This window comes from Puma concolor, chromosome B2 (genome assembly GCF_028749965.1).
Source record: "Puma concolor isolate L17-30 chromosome B2, mPumCon1.1.hap2, whole genome shotgun sequence".
NCBI classification, from domain to species: Eukaryota; Metazoa; Chordata; class Mammalia; order Carnivora; family Felidae; genus Puma; species Puma concolor.
In genome coordinates, this window is record NC_141671.1 from 45,414,999 (window position 1) to 45,435,670 (window position 20,672).

General features: G+C 43.5%; 1 protein-coding gene across 2 annotated transcripts in view; it reads right to left on the reverse strand.

The window, feature by feature from the left end:
* Positions 1–394: 394 nt before the first annotated feature.
* Positions 395–20,672, reverse strand: part of PLA2G7 (phospholipase A2 group VII) — a 40,793-nt gene continuing 20,515 nt past the window's right edge. Inside the window, exons 2-12 of one of the 2 annotated variants that reach the window (XM_025925161.2) lie at positions 19,043–19,185; positions 13,974–14,095; positions 13,391–13,535; positions 11,590–11,683; positions 9,454–9,522; positions 8,474–8,600; positions 7,215–7,328; positions 5,979–6,070; positions 4,174–4,344; positions 1,426–1,574; positions 395–884 (exon numbers count right to left, since the gene is read on the reverse strand). In XM_025925161.2, coding sequence (XP_025780946.1) covers positions 754–884; positions 1,426–1,574; positions 4,174–4,344; positions 5,979–6,070; positions 7,215–7,328; positions 8,474–8,600; positions 9,454–9,522; positions 11,590–11,683; positions 13,391–13,535; positions 13,974–14,095; positions 19,043–19,151 — 1,323 coding nt within the window. In that variant the 5' untranslated portion in view covers positions 19,152–19,185 and the 3' untranslated portion in view covers positions 395–753. The remainder of the gene's footprint in view (positions 885–1,425; positions 1,575–4,173; positions 4,345–5,978; positions 6,071–7,214; positions 7,329–8,473; positions 8,601–9,453; positions 9,523–11,589; positions 11,684–13,390; positions 13,536–13,973; positions 14,096–19,042; positions 19,186–20,672) is intronic. The other variant, XM_086707014.1, reaches the window with a different exon arrangement.

The window sequence follows — 20,672 nt, forward strand, 5'->3', positions numbered from 1 at the left end:
CTTTGTTATCCTTCACAGGCTTCGGCTGCATAACTAATATGTTATAACTGGAATCCCTGGCCCGGGTCTCGTGCACCTTTCTTGAGTAGGTGGAATCCATCAGAGATAAAGCATTAAGTAAATGCAAACAAATTATAAACTCTCTTTAATCCATTTTAATCTGCTGCCTTTGCCTTGTCTCCAATATTCTTATCCTTGGCCACTCCCCTAATTTAGTTTTCATACTGAAATTGTACAGTATCCCTAATCCTGTGGTAAATCAGTGCTTTTATCATCTGTGTGATCTGATTTTTCTCACCATGACCAAAAGTCAAAGGGGAGTGCTTCCAAAGCCTACCTAGAATACCATATTGCCAAAACTCAATTGTACTCATAATAGAAAAGAGAGGCAAAAAAAAAAAAAAAATCTGTATTTATTGTATTTGGGGGGAGTTAGTTATGTCATTGCAACATGTTTTCATTAGCATTGTGCCTGTTTTGATATACTTGTCCACTAAAGGAATGTAAAAATAGTTATTAATTTTGGCACTGAAAAAGTATCATCTTAGTAAAATAAAAATTTAGGCTGGTATGATTGTTATACATAGCAGTCGTTCTTTACATTTAAAGAAAGAAATTCCAGTACAAGCTTCAATCACTGTTATGATATAGTCTACATTTTACAATAGAGTTATTTGAGAAAAAAAAACATTAAAATCACACACATACACACACTTTTAGACAGCTTTTTAAAAAGTGCTCTTGATCTAAATTCTATTTCTCTCTTCCTGCAGAGTTCTGTAGAGTGACATGCTGGTTGGTTGTGTCAATGTTGGTCCCTGGAATAAGATTATCATCTTCTCCTTCAATTAAAGAATCCCACTGATCGAAATCTTTCTGCAGTCCTGGAAGAGAAAAATGTTAACAAGAATATGAAGCTTTGGAGAGTACGAGACAGCTCAGTGCCTCTAGGTGGCAGGACAGCCTCACAAATTACACCACAAACGGCCACCAGTCTGCACAGAAAGATGACATGATTCCCTTTAACAAGCCAGACTTCCAGGGCGCCTGGGTGGCTCAGTCCCTTAAGTGTCTGGCTTCAGCTCAGGTCACGGTCCCACGGTTTGTGGGTTTGAGCCCCACGTTGAGCTCTGTGCTGACAGCTCAGAGCCTGGAGCCTGCTTCAGATTCTCTTTCTCTCTCTCTGCCTGTCCCCTGCTCATGCTCTGCCTCAAAGATAAATTAACAGGTAGACTTCCTATCTGTGATATGTAGCATGAGAAGCAGCAAAACTCAATCTCTCAAGTTTCTTTCTTCAAACTGATTTACTGTTCTGGGACATTGTAAACCAACTGGAGACAGTTAAAATGGGACTCACACTGCAATAAAACAGTTTTGTCTTAAGAAGCACCTGGTTTGTGTCATGAAACACTCTTAGTTTCTTACCTAAATGCTTTTGTAAGAATGCTAATGAAGCTTTGTTGCTAAGATCAATTGCTACATTTGAATCGATATCTCCTTTTAAAGTGAACATGTATCCAATTATTTTGCCAGTTGCAAAGGTGAAATCCACAAAATTCTGATGCACTGAACCCCTGAAAGAGAAATGAGAGGTTTATAAATCACATTGTTTGACAAAATTATTTTGGTACTTAGGGTGCAGGAAGGATAGTGGTCTAGGTAGCCTATTGAGTGAAAACTGAGGAAATAAACTTGTAGATTTGATCTCTGTAGATGTGTTTGTGGGTCACAGGCTGTGCATCTTAGTATCTATACATCCTCCCCTCTAGATAAACAAAGATTCCTGAGTTCCTTGGCATCTTGGTTTTAGAAGAAATGATTCCAGCTTTTCGGTGGGCTAGAATAGTCCCAATTTGAGCTGACAAAATGTGTTACGTGTTGCAGGGACTGTATACTCAGAGCCAGAAGCCTTTACCAACACTGTTTAACTTCGTATCTATGTGATGCTATTCAAAACACACTGCACCTAAACCTTGGATTAAATATTTGGTGGTGGGGGGGGGGGGAACCTCTTTTCCTTGTATTATTTAAGCTGTAAACACCTTACAGATATCATTTACACTGCTCTTTAAATCTACCTAACATGGGGCGCCTGGGTGGCTCAGTCGGTTGAGCGTCCGACTTCAGCTCAGGTCACGATCTCGCAGTCTGTGAGTTCGAGCCCCGCGTCAGGCTCTGGGCTGATGGCTCAGAGCCTGGAGCCTGTTTCCAATTCTGTGTCTCCCTCTCTCTCTGCCCCTCCCCCGTTCATGCTCTCTCTCTGTCTCAAAAATAAATAAACATCAAAAAAAATTAAAAAAATAAAATAAAAATAAATAAATAAATCTACCTAACATCAAGAAAATGGCCTTTTTTGGTGATCACTTTCCACTGCCTGTAAGACATTTGACACTTTCTTGCCGGTTTTTTTTTTCCTTTTGTTTCTTTGATCTCCTTTCCCTTGTTTGTACCTTCCCTTCTTCCCCTAACAACTCTGTTCTCTTCACATACATATGGACATTCCTCAATATTCTGCTCTCAGACCACTTCTTCCCCTACTTGGTGGCTCTTATCTACTTGGTGGTCTTTTTTTTTTTTTTTTTTTTAATTTTTTTTTCAACGTTTATTTTTATTTTTGGGACAGAGAGAGACAGAGCATGAACGGGGGAGGGGCAGAGAGAGAGGGAGACACAGAATCAGAAACAGGCTCCAGGCTCTGAGCCATCAGCCCAGAGCCCGACGCGGGGCTCGAACTCCCGGACCGCGAGATCGTGACCTGGCTGAAGTCGGACGCTTAACCGACTGCGCCACCCAGGAGCCCCATACTTGGTGGTCTTATCTACTCCCAAGGTTTCGGGTGTAAGACACAAATTCTGTCCTGCCAGGTTTGTGGCCAGACATCTCTACCCTGGTTTCCCCGTCCCAACCTAAGAAATTCCGAGATGAAAACATATGTCTCCAGCCCCGAATGGTGCAACTCTTCCTCTTCACTTTGCTGCTGCTTCTAAGCAAACACCACCCTTTCAGTTTATCTGTACTCAAACCAGAGCCACCTGCCTCCTGCTCCTTCTTCCCTGCTTCCAAACATAACGTGAGTGTCAGAAGGTAGAACCGGGTCATGAGAGGGCTGGATGCTACCAACAGTGGAGGAATGGCCTCAGGAGAAGGAGAGGGTCGGGGAGAAAGGGAGGGTGCAGTCTAGATGGAGGGAGGAGCAGGAAAGAGTGGGGGTGTGGTAACCAGGGGAGGAGAAACAGGGGGAGTCCACAGTGTCTAACGGATGCAGAGAGCAAGCCTGAGGCCGCGAACAGGCTGCTGGGCCTTTTATGTCCTCCACAGGACGCATTTCGGTACATTGGTGGCGTTCAGGAAGCTGGTCCACAGGAGTCAAAGTGGAAATGGAAGTCAGGATGAGCTCTTAAGTATGAGCTATTCTTTCCAGGCTCCTCACAGAGAAAGGATGAAAAAGGTAAAGAGCCTAGTAAGGAAGTGGGGTTGAGGGAGGCTAGGCGTTCTGCATTACCTCTGTTTTAGAATTAGACTTATACATACAAATATTGAAGTCCTTAACTAACTTGAAGCTAAATTGAGGTCCTTAACTAAACCACCTTAGACCCTCCTCACTATCTGTTTAATGTCTCTTGATCCTTCAAGGCCAATTCTATTCCCGTGTCTTCCAAGGTGTCTTCTGACCACATCAGATAAAAAAGACTCCTCGGGGCGCCTGGGTGGCGCAGTCGGTTAAGCGGCCGACTTCAGCCAGGTCACGATCTCGCGGTCCGTGAGTTCGAGCCCCGCATCAGGCTCTGGGTGATGGCTCGGAGCCTGGAGCCTGTTTCCGATTCTGTGTCTCCCTCTCTCTCTGCCCCTCCCCCGTTCATGCTCTGTCTCTCTCTGTCCCAAAAATAAATAAACGTTGAAAAAAAAAAAAAATTAAAAAAAAAATAGCATGTATCCTAATGCAAATTTTAATGATCAATATATGAATGACATACGTTAACACTACTCAAAACATTTGCATTTTAAAGAGTAAACACAAAGGCTCTTAGACCCTGAAAGTATCTAATATTCTCCCTTATTGAAAGTCTAAACAGTGAATTTAACAACTCTGGGACGGCTACCAATGGTACCTTGGGATGCTTATCCAAGTTTCAAGTTTCTTTTCAGAAGATGAAATAAATCACTAATACTTACCTGATTGTAATCATTTTTCTTTCTTTGTCAGGTGAGTAGCATTTTTTCATTTTTATGATATTAGCAGGATATTGGAACCGTTCCGAGTTGATAAAAAAGAGGGGCTGAGGAATTCTGGAATATACTTCATCACCCAATGGAAGCATCCATGCATCCAGGGCAATACCACACCTGCAGGTGTTTGTAGACAATGATAAAAAGCTGGTTACACGCTGGCCGAAATACAGCGTTCCTGATGATGCCAGGATTAATGGACATGCACCACACTGGTTCATTACAGGTTAATCTCACTGGTACTATACTTCAGTGTGGGAAGGGAATATGATTAGCTTCATAAGGCGGTCGACTTGGCATTACATAATCATTTTCTTTAAGAGACAGTTAGGAATCGTGACCTTTAGAACGATATAATATGCTTAAAATGTTTTCATTTTTGTTACGGTCTTCAAAATACATTCTCGAACAAGCAACGATTTCTTCAGAACTGTAGGGTGTCTGAAGAAATACAATACATGCACTATTGCCCCTGTTTCCAGCACGTACGGCCAGTCTGTAGTTGATTTATTATGCCTTTTTCAGAGCAACCGTTGGACCACTTGCTTTGAGGTACTACACCTGAAAAAGTGGGGCTTGAAGAAAAACATAGGGGGCGTATCATTTGAAAATGTAACTTTCTTTTTAAAAGTATGTTTATCCTGTTTCTGGACCTTTTGGACACTCTGTTTTATGTGCTAAATGGGCAAACTAAGATAATTCCCTTAAATGGAAACCGATTTTAAGGAAGAAATGTGAGATGAAGTTTCAGAGATGATCCTACCCACTTTCTTTTTAAAATTTTTTTTTTCCAACGTTTATTTATTTTTGGGACAGAGAGAGACAGAGCATGAACGGGGGAGGGGCAGAGAGAGAGGGAGACACAGAATCGGAAACAGGCTCCAGGCTCTGAGCCATCAGCCCAGAGCCCGACGCGGGGCTCGAACTCACGGACCACGAGATCCTGACCTGGCTGAAGTCGGACGCTTAACCGACTGCGCCACCCAGGAGCCCCGAGCCTACCCACTTTCTAACTGGTTGGCTCTACATGATCTCATCAGTCTGTGATGACATAGTTCAAGAAAGAAAGTATTTTTTTCTGGGGTCTGGTCCTGACTGTCACCCAAGTTAAGTGTAATTTAAGACCTCTGTCCATCTTAAGGATGGGAAAAAAAAATTAAAAATGCCCTGCATATTGAGGAAGTCTAGAAATACTACAAGACGCATTACTGGCATCACAATCATATGTCATATATGAAATGTATACGGGGGCGCCTGGGTGCTCAGTCGGTTGGGCATCCGACTTCGACTCAGGTCATGATCTCGCGGTCTGTGGGTGCGATCCCCACGTCAGGCTCTGTGCTGACAGCTCAGAGCTGGAACCTGCTTCAGATTCTGTGTCTCCCTCTCTCTCTGCCCCTCCCCCACTCACGCTCTGTCTCTCTCTCCCCAAAATAAACACTAAAAAATAATAATAAAATAAAATGATGTATAAAGATAAATTTCCAAGTGAAAATGTTAAGTCCTTAAGCAGATAAATAAGAATGATGAAGAAAAATATATAGGAATGGGGAGATCTTATGATAGCAAGAGAAGTAGATTATTTCTGTCTAGGAAAATTCATATAGAGTACTTATGGAGGCAAAAGAACAGACTTATAAGCCCTGAAGGGTTCCTTCCTCATTAAGAATTTGAAAAATACTCTATCTCACATAGGTTATCACTTCCTCTCTTCCAATAGCTTACTATTTTCTCTCTTTGCCTCCTCTTACCTGAATCTCTGGTCTTCACTAAGAGTCTGAATAACTGTGGCTCCACCAAAAGAATGTCCAATTACTGCTAATTTATTCCTGTCAATAGAGTCCTATATGAAAAAGCATGATATATATTCATAACTATCTCACAGGTTGTTAGAATAGACTAAATTAGTTTTTAAATTATAAAATTATTAATAATTTCATGGGCATGGTTAAGTACCTTGATTTCTTATAAAAGAAATACATACATACATACACACAAATACACACATATACATACACGTGTATGTACACATATATGTATATACATATACACAAATAACACACACACACATGCACACACATTGAGCATTCATAGAAGTTCAGAAGTGAACTTAATGATCTTCCTAGGCACCCACACTTGCAACACCAGCATCATTGCTGACTTCTGCCTCTCCCTCCGTCCACATTTAATTAGTTTGTTCATTTCATGAGTATCTATTGAACACCTGCTCTGTGCCAGGCACCGTAGTTCATTTTCAATGAGCTCCCAGTCTATCAGTGAAGAAAGAGACATGGACACGTGATGCAAATACAACAGGGTGGTGCCCAGGAGCTAGGAGGGTGATAGATAGTTCGCCAGTCCAGGGCGGGGGTGACAATGGGGTCCAAGAAAGCTTCTCGGAGGAGGTGATGCCTGACTTGAGATGAAGATTAAGCAGGACTCAGGGAGAAGAATGTGTCAGGCCAAGGGCGAGACAGGAGAGGGAGTAGACGGTCGAGGGACAAGAAACTCTTCACTGTGTCAGGAGAACAGACGATCATCTTCTACCCAGACTGAAGCCCTTCTACCTAGTCCCCTCTACTCCCTGCCCTCCGTCCTCCATACACACTCTTGGGTCTTTGTGCATGCCCTCCACTTTGATACTCTTCCACCTCCTGTCCATATTCTGCTGAAAACTTTTGGCCACCATTTCAGGATCACGCTCAACAATATGCAGGAGCCATCCGAGAAATGACGACACTTCTGCTGGAGCTCTTGAGTTGAACCACAGAAACGGCTGCTTCTGTAGCTCAAAGGTGACTGTGGGCAATCTCATCTACAGTTCAGCCTAGTTCATTCCTCATCACTATAATACTTCACATACACTTTTTTTTTTTTTTTAATTTGCAGCCTTTTGTCACACGGTTCCAGGCATTACAGCAGAAAAGCAGATGATAAGGAATAATAAAGAACTACAGGACAACGGAAATGACTTTTTTCAAGCTCACCTTCAGTTGTTCCACATCAAACTCTACATCTAATGCATTCTTCACTGGCCTTCCACGATCAATGTCCAGAATCAAATCGAGAGCCTGGGAACACTCCTTTGCCCTTTGGCGCACCTAGTGTGATTATTAGAACAAGGAAATGACCAGTAAAGAAGCTGCGATACTTATTTTAAAGTGTGTGTACGAGTTGCGTGTGGGAAAGACGATTGATTGCTTATAAACTACAAATGTCTCAGTGATTAGTGACTGGAACACAACCTAGTGTAAGGACACAGGCTTTAGCCCTGCAGGTAGTTACAGCTGAGTCCAGATCCTGTCTCTGCTGCTTCCCCACGGTGTGACTTCAGACGGTTTCCTTAACTTCCGCAGCTCCCATTTGTTGTGTAATAATGCCTACCTCAGTGAAGTGTGGGTGGGGTTAGATGCAATGACATATGGAAAACGCCCATTGTAGTAAAGCTTGGCACAAAGGTGGAAGCCAATGTGCCCTCTATCACTTATCTTCCAGACTCCCCCGTGAGCCAAATACGGTTATTATTCACTACTTTGCAACAGGTAAAACATAGAAGCAAAATAGAGTAAGTCGCTTGATCGAGATCATCCCACTAGGAAGCGAGGGCATCAGGATTCAAACATAGAAATTTGGATTCTAAGGCCTGGACTCTTAATACTGTCCTATACTGCTTCTCCAAAAAGTAGTGCTTTTAATATTGCCTTGGCAGCGAGGGTATTTATGGATTCCTTTTCTAGCACCTCTGAGATTCTAAAATTAGAAGTTCTTTTTTTTTTTTTTTTTTAAATTTTAACGTTTATTTATTTTTGAGACAGAGAGAGACAAAGCATGAACGGGGGAGGGTCAGAGAGAGAGGGAGGCACAGAATCCGAAGCAAGAGCTGTCAGCACAGAGCCTGACGCGGGGCTCGAACTCACGGACTGTGAGATCATGACCTGAGCCGAAGTCGGACGCTCAACCGACTGAGCCAGCCAGGCGCCCCTAAAATTAGAAGTTCTGATGCCAATGATTTCTGAATATCTACTGTCATCTCTCAAGATGTTTATGCTGGTCTTTTGTTTTTACCATGATCCAGACTTTTCATCAAGGGAGCTGTATCACTCTGAAGATCTTCCGACAGGCCTTTTGGGAATGGGAAATGGGAGAGCTCGGAGCAGACTTTACCATGTGCAAATTAAATCAGCAAGCATCATCATCGTGCATACGATTTTTAGTCACCACGCCTCCTCTTGCTGCTGCAACGTACCTGCTCATTTCGTAGAGGCACCTCCTGGTCCCCTGGTTTTAGGGTTTTAAGATAGAGCCAAGACTTGTTCCCTATTTCTACAGCAGACTGGTCCCTGAAATAGTAAGTCGCAGACGCAGATCCGTCTCTACAACACAAACAAATCAATTACTTACATTCGCTCTTCCTCATCCCCATCCCGCACTTCACTCTGATCTTTCCGACTTCCCTTTCTTCCCTTTCCTTTGTTTTAAAACCGTTCTCACTCGCCTGTGGACTGTGAGGAACTTAACAGAAGACGGTGGGGGAAGGGAAGGGGAAAAAAAATAGTCACAAACAGAGAGGGAGGCAAACCAGAAGAGACTCTGAAATACAGAGAACAAACTGAGGGTTGCAGGGGGAGGGGCGGAGCAGAGGGGCAAAATGGGTGATGGGCATTGATGAGGGCACTCGCTGGGATGAGCACTGGGTGTTGTAAGTAAGGGATGAATCGCGGGAATCTACTCCCGAAGCCAAGAGCACACTGTGTGATGGCTAACTTGACAATAAATTGTATTTTAAAAATAAATAAATGAAAACAAAAATAAAACCAAAGAGGCCCCCAGGGGAGTCCTCAGAAAGAGCCATCGCTGCAGGTCAAGTCAACCCGTCCCATCGTCATTGTTCTAGGAGGCCCCCTCGCAAACTCATGCGTCGAATCCAATCCCAGTGCTGCCATTTTTTCACTGTGTGATTTACGGCAAGTTACTCAACCTTTCCCAGCTTCATTTTTCCTCCTCCTTAAAAGAGTGACCACAGTAACCATTTCAGAGGGTTGTTCCAAAGATTAAATGATATATGAACATGGCACACAATGACAACTCTAGAAATGCTAGCTGGTTTTCAACTCCTGACAATTTAACTCAGTCCCCTTTTTCCCCCCTCATCTAGTAACCATAGTCGACAATTTCATTGATTTCTTTTTATAAATCTTCTTAGAAGTTAGAGCCCAGGTGACATACCTGTGTTCTACAGCAGCAACTATGAACCCATGAGATGCAAGATCAATGCCAACAGCAGAATAAATTGTCCTTCAAAACAAAACAAACAAACAAACAAACAGGAAGCACTGAAATAGCTGTCATGCAAAGGCGGGGTCCACTAACGAGCCTCGGAATGTGGAAGCCATCACACCCCTGTGGTAGTGCCCAGGGGTACACCAGAGAGCTGTGGTTCTCAAAGGGGGCACACTTCTGCCTCTCGGGGGATACCTGACAATGTCTGGAGGTAACTTCATTATCATGACCGGGCAGAGGGTGCTGTTGGCATCCAGTGGGTAGAGGGATGCTGTTAAAAATCCTACAGTGCACAGGGCTACCCTCCACGATAAGAAATTCTGAGAAATGTCAGTAGTCCTGAGGTTGAGAAACCGTGATGCAGTGATTCTAAATATTGCCTTTGAGAGCGCTGGATTTTAATCTTGGTCCTACCACTGACCAAGTATATAACTTTAGGCAATTGCATGACCAGATCTTTGTCTGCACCTGTAAAATGGGACTTTATAAAGCCTTTGCTTTAGAACAGTTAGAAGGTTTTGCTAAGACAGCGTATGTAGGAAGGCAGTGCAGTGTGGTGCTGAAGAGAACACGACCTGCTGTCTGACCACTACATTTGAATCTACCACTGCTTTGGATAAGTCACTTATCTGTCCTCTGCAACACTATGATAACTGGTGGGATTCTTGCAAGGATTAAGTACATTAATATGTTTTCAGTGCTTATAACCACATCTAAAACAGGGGAAAGGCTGAACACGTGTCAACTGTTATTTATTTAAACGACTGGAAACAATCATGTGCTAAGTAAGCTGCATTGACCCCTTCCAGTTCCTCATTCTGGACGATCTTCTCGTGTCATGCATTCAATAGGAAATGGCAATAGAGAACCAAAGAGAGGTAGTGGGAACGATATCCTCTATTGTTGAAGATACGCAATCGACCCAGGAAGGGGAAATGGGTCTAGTACAGGGATCAGCAAACGTCTTCTGGAAAAGGCCAGAGTGTAAATATTCCCAGCTTAGTGGGCAATACGATATCTGTCACAGCTGCTCAACTCTGCTGTCGTAGCACAAAAGTCGCCACAGACAATGCGAAAGACGAATGAGTGTGGATGTGTTTCAGTAAAGCTTTATTTATAGAACTGAGCAGCAGGCTAGAGTTGGTCCTCAGATTCTAACGTGCCAACCACTGGTCTGGTAGAAATCAAAGAAATGGCTCCAATTGAAGTACCGAAGATAATTTCTTATTGCAGAAGCTACCCAACTTCTGGCCAACTAAAAGTCACCTTTAATTTTCTGAAAGTCTTATAATCCTCTGAGGTAGAAAGAAAGGTAGGCAGTTGAGAAAACAGAGGAGGCGTGGGTGTGGCGGTCATGAAAACGTGCCACTCTGAGATCATGCCACAGAGAGCATAGTTGACTAAAGACCCCACTGAGCCCCTTCCCCTTTGGATCCACCACCACCAGCTAAGCTTCCTGTGGGCTGTGCCCAGTGACTGGGCATGGCACGGGTAGCAATGGAGACCCATTCCTGTGAGATGCGAGGCTCCTTTGATGAGCAACTTCGAGTTAAGCACTCTCTCATTTGGCCTGGTCCAGTCTCTGCTAGAACTGTGCTGTAATCTGGGATTCTCCATACCCAATCTCTCCATTCCCCATCTCCTTCCCAAGTGTCCAACCTGCATCATGATCTGAAGATTCTGTCTTTTCCTCTCTGTTCCCTCTATCCTTCATGGGCATTTCTCTCCATAAATGTCTTATAGCCAATCCAATCTTGGTGCACGCTTCTCAGAAGACCTGAGCTAATCCAGGGGATGGTTGTGAGAGTGTATTGTACTATAGAAGGGTGACAGCCCCAAATGCCACCTCTTCTGTCCTCATCATGAGGCTAGTCCCCATGAGCTGGAAGGAGAGAACAAACTACTTGACCAGATAGGGCTGGACTGATCAACAGACCATGGTCAACATTTGAGGAACCCCAATTCCTCCAAGACGGGGGTGACCATGATACTCCAAACTCTGCTCTTCTTTTTGCGAGGGGAGGGCAGGGAATGCATTGCCATTGGACCTTAGGGGTTAAAAGTTTTCCTCTCACACGTTACCGGAATGCTCCAAGACCATGAGAAAAAACTATTAGTGGGTATTTTTCACCAGTCCTCAGAGGAGAATTCCAGTTTGCAGGAGTTGTCATTGAACCTAGACAACAATGAGAGATTATAATTAGTGTTTGCTCCGACTTGAATGTTGCCACCTAATTTAATTTACATCTTCTTAGTAGAAATCCTAACTCATGGAATTTATACTTATGTTTTTATGTACTAATAGTAAATTCATTAAAAAGTCTGCTGCTAGATACTTAACACCCAAAGACCTGAAGCATGTGGTTTTTCCTAAGACCGTAAAATCATGAATTATCAGTTTTCACTGCCAGCTCTGAACTGAGGGTGAGACACTTTACCCCTTACAGGTGTATTCAGAAGGCTGTTCCTGAGCACCAACCCCGGGTCTTGGTGAAACTTCAAAGGGAATATTCTGAAACCAAACTACCGAATAAACCTCAGGAGTGTTACCCTGAGAACCAGAATCTTCAAATCTCCTTTCATTCCATGCTAATTTGGTAACGATCAAGACAGACCGCTGACTTCATACTCGGATGTGCCTTTGGATGCAGCTCTACCACTTACTATTGATCTTGAGCAAGTAAGGAGAATTCTCCGAGTCTCCGATTCCTCTTTTGCACAATGGAGGAAATGATACCTGATAGGGCTTTTGTGAGAATGTTATCTAAGTAGGCAACATATGTAAAGCGCCTATCTCGTGCCGTAAGAAGGGGCTCACAACGTGGAAGGCATTGTCTTCCCTCGTTTCACTTCTCCATTGCTATTGTCATTATCACCATGAGTTATTTGTGTTTCATTTTCTCATTTATAAAATGGAGAGGCAGTCATAAAGCTTGAACGTGATGATTGCCGTGGAAGTGATCTGTTAACTTATTCGGCAACATAAAGAGGTGTTAGTTACGGTTCCATCATTTCTGTTATTAGGTGGTTTTTAGGAAAACTCCAAGGAGATGTTTCAAAGAATGCCAAAAGTGGCAGGTAGTTTTGAGAGGGAAATTTGAAGATGTAGTCGACACCGGCCCAACAGTAGTGTCTGGTCAAACAGATAAGGAAGGAAACGTCTATATTAGTTATAAGTAGACAAATGAAGTGGGGAATGCACATCAGGTTGTCTTGGTGAGGGAGGCTGGTCCCTTGGCAGGTAGGAGATGGGAATGACAGCGGAGTCTCATCATTTATGACGGGTGAGAAATTAGTTTTCACTTTCGCACAAAGCATACAAAAGGGAAGTGGGCACTTACCAGATGATTGCTTCCCTGCAGTATATGAGCAGGAATATCAAAGAATATCTGCCACAGGCAGATATTACAGCCGTCTTTAAGTCTGGCACTTTCCCTACCTCCATATACCCCGATATATGCAAAACGAACAAAACGAGAACCCCTGCTTCTCTGACAGTTGCCTGGGCTTTTAAGAAGCAATTTGTCATCGGGGTGCCTGGGTGGCGCAGTCGGTTAAGCGTCTGACTTCAGCCAGGTCACGATCTCGCGGTCCGTGAGTTCGAGCCCCGCATCAGGCTCTGGGTGATGGCTCGGAGCCTGGAGCCTGTTTCCGATTCTGTGTCTCCCTCTCTCTCTGCCCCTCCCCCGTTCATGCTCTGTCTCTCTCTGTCCCAAAAATAAATAAAAAACGTTGAAAAAAAATTTAAAAAAAAGAAGCAATTTGTCATCTTAGAAGTTTAGACTGGAGAAAATCTACTTTGATCTTTGCCAGAAACTCCTGCTGTTTTCAAGGTTTTCTTATATTCTAGAGCCTACCAAAGCAGGATCAACAGAAATCTTACCAAAAAAGAAGCTCAGTATTTTGCCCATAAGCCAGTGTGTTCCAAGAAATTTACTAAGACCAAAAAAATATTCTTTGTTTGGGATCCAAAGGGTGTCAGAGTGGTCATCCTCTTGGGATGGATAATACAAACGCAAGAAGGTGCCCTGGAGAGGAAAAGAAATCAATGTACTTTTAGTGAAGTTGCTTCTCCATTATGTCCCAACAGCTATTTGGCATATTTAATTAGAGGGGAAACCTCGGTTGTTCACAAGGAGGTCCAGAGAGAACTTTTTAAGCTGCTGTGGTGCCTGAATACAGTAGAAAGAGAAGGAGAAACATGTTTTCTGAGTGAAAAGAAAGCATAAGCAGGCTGGTTTCAACCATTAAGGAAGGGGAAAATAGAGCTTATAGATAAATAAATCAGATGATAGCAACAAATCTGGGAAAGACTTACGTAGCAAAAGGCTTCTCAGGCAACAACATAAATAACAACATGAGTCATTCTCAGGTGAGGGCAAGAGCAAGTTTCAAAACCTTCTAGGGGACCACAGGAACAGTCAGTGTCAGAACATAAAGATTAGTGCTATTAATCAAAGCATTACCTTATTACTGTAATCAAACATCAAGTCTGTACAACCGACAGAATAAGAGCCATTTCCTTTGGGAATTTTAGTTTGGCCTAAGCTTGCAGCAGCCATCAGAGCTTGTATTTTATTGACCCATGCTGAAACAAAAGAAAAAGTGAATATTATCTCACTGTCATCCATTACACCCAGACTTTATCATGCAAAAGGAAATTCCAAGGGAATTAAGTTACACCCCTTCGTTTTTGGCCTCCTTCATTTCTTTACCTAACTAGTAAAATATACAAATAATTATTAAAGGCCTGATATAAGCAAAGTATTGTGGGGGAATAAAGATAGAGGTAGACATTTCTTAAGATGCTTAAGACCATCACCTCCTAACACTTACAGCCTTGCCCTTAGCCTCTGCTCTGATCCAGATCATGTTAAAAACTCCTTCCCCCGACTGTTTTTCCCAAACAGGAACCTTATCTCACACTTCAGATTTGGGCTGACAACTTCCCGTTGGGTGCTTCTACCTGCTATCCTTCCCTTTGGAACATCAAGGCCAATGGTCCAAAATAAGATCGCATGGCCATCTCGCAACTCTCCTTCCTCATCCCCCAACCACACAGCCTGCAGCTCCAGCATTTCCTAGCTCGTGTATCCCGAGTCAGAAACCTGGGAATCCTCCTCCTATGTCCTTCTCATCAAACCCCTCCATCCAACGAGTCTCAATTTTAACATTTTGTTTTTAGCCTAAAATTCTCTCTCCAGTATAGCCCTGATCCCCTAATTGTCTATTTACACTTTCAAGGTCTCAGACAGTTGTCATCTCTCCTAACTGTCCTATTCATCTTGGATCTTAACCTTCAAATGCATCCTTCACATTTTACCAGGCTACTCTTCTTAGAATTTATCAATGGCTTCCGATCACTAAGTGGCTATTTCTGAATGAGGAATATATTGGAATCTTTTTGGAAGGCAGTCTGTAGACGGTATTTAAATCTACACGTCTTCCTAAGCTACTTCCGTTGCTACTTGAGGCACAAATGTGGCCTATCCTTCCAATGTTCTGGAGTTGAAATGTGTAGATTTCATAGGGGCATAAGTTACATCCCAAGTTCTTGGGCACTGTAAGAAAGACCCTCAGTGATCTGAAGGTCTACTGCCTTGTACTCTTCTGCTTTTTCTTTACCTGCCTTCCGTGGGCTCCAGCACTCCTGAGCGATACACGGAGGTGTTCGACGCCTCGGCACCTTTATAAATTCTATTCCTTGTGTTTGAAATCCCAGGGGCAAACTCCTGTTCACCCTTTAACATCTTGATCAGATGTCAGGTCTTCTCCGAAGCCTTCCCTCATTCCCCAGACTTGTTTCATTCTCATTATTAAATCAGTTCCCTCTATGTGTTTCTATCATTCTTTTTTTCCTATCGTATTAAAATTATGTGTTTGTACACTCTGCTTCCCACACTAGGCTATTTCTTAAGAGCTGTGTACTTTTGTATCTTCAGATCTTAATGTTGGCACACAGCTGGTGCTCCATAAATCTTTGTGGAAGTAAGCTGAGCTGAGCTTTTCCACGGCTCACCAGGCTCTCATCTGCATCAACCCCTTTATGGTATATATTCTTTTACCCACCCACTCTTGAAACTGTTTCTCCTTCTTTGGTGCCTAAACTCTTCAACACACCTGCAGTTTTGCCTGTTACCCTCCTTTCTGAATCCCAGTTGAATCCGTATTTACTTGGTAAGATGGTGAGTCCAACTATCATTATAGCCAGACTTTCACGTTTCTATTTGTCTTTCCGAGCTTGCCTACTTGATACCGTGCGAGTCGATTTCACTGCTCGACAGACTCCTTCAAGCTTTCCATCGCATTCTGCCTCTGCCACTAAGACACAGGGAGCCGTTTTAGGTATGGAACTTATGTCGATATCATGGGGCATCACCCAGAAATGTTCTGAGGACTGAGAAGAAGCCTGTCTTTCATGTCAGTGACTAATGTGTGAAGCACTTGCCAGTGATGGGCCCTTCAATACATGAGGCTTGCTAGTCAAAGTTGGTCCCTGAATCAGCATCACTGGGAGCTTGGAAATCAGGATCTTCAGCCGTACCCCAATTCTACTAAATCAGAAAGGCTGTGCCTATTCAAGTTTACAAAACGACTAGGCGAAGGTACCAGACCACCTGATCTGCCATTCATAGTCCAATAGTAGGAGCTAGTTCCAAGGAAGGTGGGAGTGAGATGAATGGCCCGGGGTATTAGAGCCAGGTAGTCCTATTTTGGATTCCAGCTGTACCCCTGAGAAGCTATGGCGCTCTGGCCTAGGCAAGTTGCTCCCCTCTCTTATTCTCATTTGTCAAATGGCGGAAAAAGGCACTTGACAACCTGCAGGACAGCTGTGAGAATGAAGTGATGGTAGAAGTCAAGGGCCTAGCACAGAACACATCAGCAGCAGACAACTGACACTGTGTGTCCCTTACCTAGAGGGAGTTAACTCTGGCTACCCAAATTCAAGCCCTCAGAAGAGTTTGAGCAGATGGAAACTAGACCATACTATTTTCCCTTTGGGCAGATTCAAAATCCAAAGTATTTCCTCAGACGTTTAAACAACAACAACAACAACAACAACCCACTTTACCTGTAAAGGCTAACGGTTTCAGTGGTATTTAGAATCACAAAAGGCTCTTTCTTTCCCATTTAAGATTGTCTACCAAGTCAGGCTTCGTGGTGTAACAGGGACATGTTAAGCCCTGCCTTTCCCTCTGTGAGGGGCAGGCTGTGTCCGGCTGTGCCCCCACCCACATCAGCCATGATGTGATGGTAAGGGCATCGAAGGGGAGGGCTACAGCTCATGGAGTTTGGTGAGGAGCGCAGAGAACGCACAGCCCCCTTGGAAGTACTCTACCTCTGGAAATTAGGAGTTCAGTTCTAGAGTAATGGGAGGGTTCCAAGGCCCACAAGGTTTCTCTTGTGAGATCTCAATTCCACCTCGGCTCTGGGAACCTTCTCCAATTACCTAGGAGTGCCCTGGTTCTCCAAATCCTGCTCTACCAAAAAGCCCCCTTGCCCAGCATTCAGGAGCCGCAGGTCAAGGTGAGTCTACAGTTCTGCCCATTTGAAGATGGCCCCTCAGGAATCTTGGAGCTAACCCAGGTGTGGGTGTAGGTCTACAGAGCCCTGTGGCTGTTCAGTGCCAGGGGGGTACAGAAAAGTTTCATCAGCCTGCAGGTAATCCAGTCACTGTCCCCGGTTTCCTGTTCTCCAATCATCTATCAGGACTCATCATGAAGGGAGAAACGAGGAGTCTTATCAGGTTGAGCGTCCATCCTCTAGATGATACAGTTTGTGGTTCAGAACTCATACATGTCACTCCTTGTTTTTCTTCAACTTTATTTTAATAGGAGCGTTGGAACCTCTGGACTATTTATAGGCTATTAATCTTACATTTTTTGGGGTGTTCATTTGTCAAATATTCCTGATACTCACTCCTGGGTTTCGAGATGGATTGTATACACGCTAGGAACATAACATTTTCTTACACAGCTTTATGTCCTCCATTAACAAAAAGGATATTTCTAGCCCATACTTTACCTGCATAACCATGTTTTCTACATACTCACTTAGTTAGGATATGAACAACCATCTATTATCCTAATCCTTTATTTAACCAAGGATTTCTAACAATTTACAAAATATGTATGCATTCGGTTGCTCAAGACCGAATGGGACACTGGCCTTGACTGTGGGACTACAAAAGATGAAAAATGTAGTGTCCCTGTTCTTAAGTTTCTGCCAGTCCAATGACAGCCTTCCCATGACTTTCAAACATGGGATATAAAACATGTTTTGAAATTCCCACCCTGAGCCAATAAAAAGTGCATGATGTAAACGTCTCCTAGCTGATAATCTGTCCGTCGGGTAAGATGTTACTCGTTTCCAATCCTTGGAAAAGGTAATGGGAAAATTAACTTCACTAGGCTGGAAGGTCCTTGAGCTTGACCACAAGCTCACTGTCTTAGTCACCGGTGTATCAGCGATGACTCAACTTCCTGATAAGTGTTGTTGAATGAATGCACCTGTGAGATATTATGCCATTTCCTGTGTAAATACAGATACAACATATAGTCTGTCCGACCGATGCATTTGCTTTGCCAACTACAAAGCAAGGCAGTATTTATCAGGTGCAGGGTTATGAAAGCCCTTTTGTAAATGTTACAGTAAGGAGTCACCCATCAAACCTGAACAGCTAGATCCAGAGTCACCAGGTCTGTGGCTTCAGAAGCCACCTACACTGCTCACCTGAGGAGAAGCTGGACAGAGAAGACCGTGCATCACCATGCTCTGGGATTCGCAGGAACCCACAAAACTCCGGAAGCAATCTCTTTGCAATACAGGTCCTTCTTGGTGATGGCAGATGTACCTTTCTAGAGGTGGCTGTCCAACTCTGGCCACCTCTTCTGGGCCTGACTAAACCTTCCCCTCCTCCCCTTCCCTCCCACCACAAGGTAAGAGAGAGCAAGAGATGTGCATCCATTCTCCCCTGGAGCTCTTCAGCTGGTCCCTGCTTCCCCTTGTGATAACATAGAAAACATGGTTTCCCTCTGGACCCCAAGAGCCTAAATGGTTGTCTTCTCACATCACCACCCCCCCCCCCAGTACTAACCAGGACTACACCTGTTGATCAAGACACCTGCCTCTCCTTGACCTTCATGGGAGCAGGTTTTGAGGTTGCCTCTGAGAGAACTCCAGGGGCTTTGTGTCACTGCGCCTGAGTGAGAGCGGGCTAGGGCAGTGAGGGACAGAAGGGGCCACGTTGAGGAAGTTCTCCACAGTGGTTGCCAGCTGAGCTTCCAGTCTGTCTGAAAATGCCTCATCTTGGTTCTGTCCTGCAGTCATGATATTGAAGAAGACAGGCGCTTCTTCAGTTTCAGTTGCAATGAGGAGAAAGCGAGGCTCTCTCCCCAACCCCAGGAGAACAGGTCTCCATGAGCCTTTTTGTAATAGAACTTGGTTAGAAGTCCACACATGCAACTTCTCCGGGGCCACGTGGAATCTGGCCACAGATCAGTTGCTCAAGCCCTGGAACAAAGATGCCTCTTACCTGATGATCTAATATGGGCAACAGGATTTAGGTCTTGCCAGTCAAAAGGATGAACCAGTGCGAGGCTGCTGCAGAGGCAGAAAAGCGCATGCAATTTGGATGGCAACATCTTGGTAGCTGAGGAGTGGTTTCAGCTTAACCTTCTTCAAGGCAGGTTATTAAAAGAAAAAAAAAAAACACATGCAATCAAGAGGACTTAAATAGGCTGACAAATCAGGGAGATTAAGGCACTAGCAACATGATTTTACATACAATTATGGGAAGAAACCACCTGGAAAAAAACGGAATATGCATTTTCTGGGCCGGGTTTTTGAATGGCATCAAGGTGGCCAAATCCTTGGGAATGCCGGATCATATCATAGCGCGTAGAAATAACACGTTGAGGCAGTCATATTAGGTTTCTGGTCACTAATTCTCTAACTCTGTAGCAGTCTAGTTTGGTTATAAAGAATAGCATCAAAATAGAATAATTGTAGCAATCACAGATGGCAGTCAATAATGTCCACACACATGTCTAGCACATTCGTAAACGCTCCGGGAGTTCTGGCTAATGTTTCCGTCACAATTATAAAATCATATTGCTGCAGAAATGATGTTTCATTTTTGGTGATCTCTATGCCTCTTCTACACTGAAACCTTCCCGGAGGCAGCGAGGTCAGGCCTTATGTATTCTTCCCACTGCCTACCAGGGGCCTGGCATGCCGTGGGTGTTGCATAAATGTTTACAGAATTTGTGAAGGAATGATTGTAGTCCAACATGTGGTATATTAGACTCATGATAATAACAAATGATATTACAACTGGGCGCTATGCTAACATCTTATTAGCAAAAGCCTATCTTGTAGTTGTGCATCATCTTTACCTTCTAGAACTTCTCCCTTCATAAAACTGAATTGTTTCTTCACTGGTAATAACTTGCTAACAGACTTTTGTTTTCAGATGTATTTCTATGCTTGAATACATGCATAGAATACATACATAGCTATAAATACACACATACATATAAATATCAATATGTAAAACTATACTCTTAAAATTTATTTGCAGAACTTCATTTCAAGTTACCCTTTTATTTATTTATTTTAACGTTTATTTAGTTTTGAGAGAGAGAGAGAGACAGAGCATGAGCAGGGGAGGGGCAGAGAGAGAGGGAGACCCAGAATCCAAAGCAGGCTCCAGGCTCTGAGGTGTCAGTACAGAGCCCGATGCGGGGCTCGAACTCACAAGCTGTGAAATTATGACTTGAACCGAAGCCAGACGCTTAACAGACTGGGCCACTCAGGTGACCCTCAAGTTACACTTTTAATTTGATAATATGGTTAGAGTCTTTTCATATGAGTATACGGCACTATAGTTTGTCTTTTTATGTAAAATGGCACTTAGGAGTTCCTCATAAAAGCTTGTTCACTAAACAAATGACAATATTGCCAACATTTGAAGGCTTATTATGCACCCAGCATTTTTCATAGTTTCTGGCATGTGTTTTCTTATTCAGTTGGCCCTAAAACAATCTGTGAGGGAGATTTAATCATCCCCATTGTATTGATGAGGAAATTGAGGCAAGGAAAAAACAATTTTTATATGATTTATCAGGTTGGCTAATATACATCGTATCCAGTGTGCTCTTGGG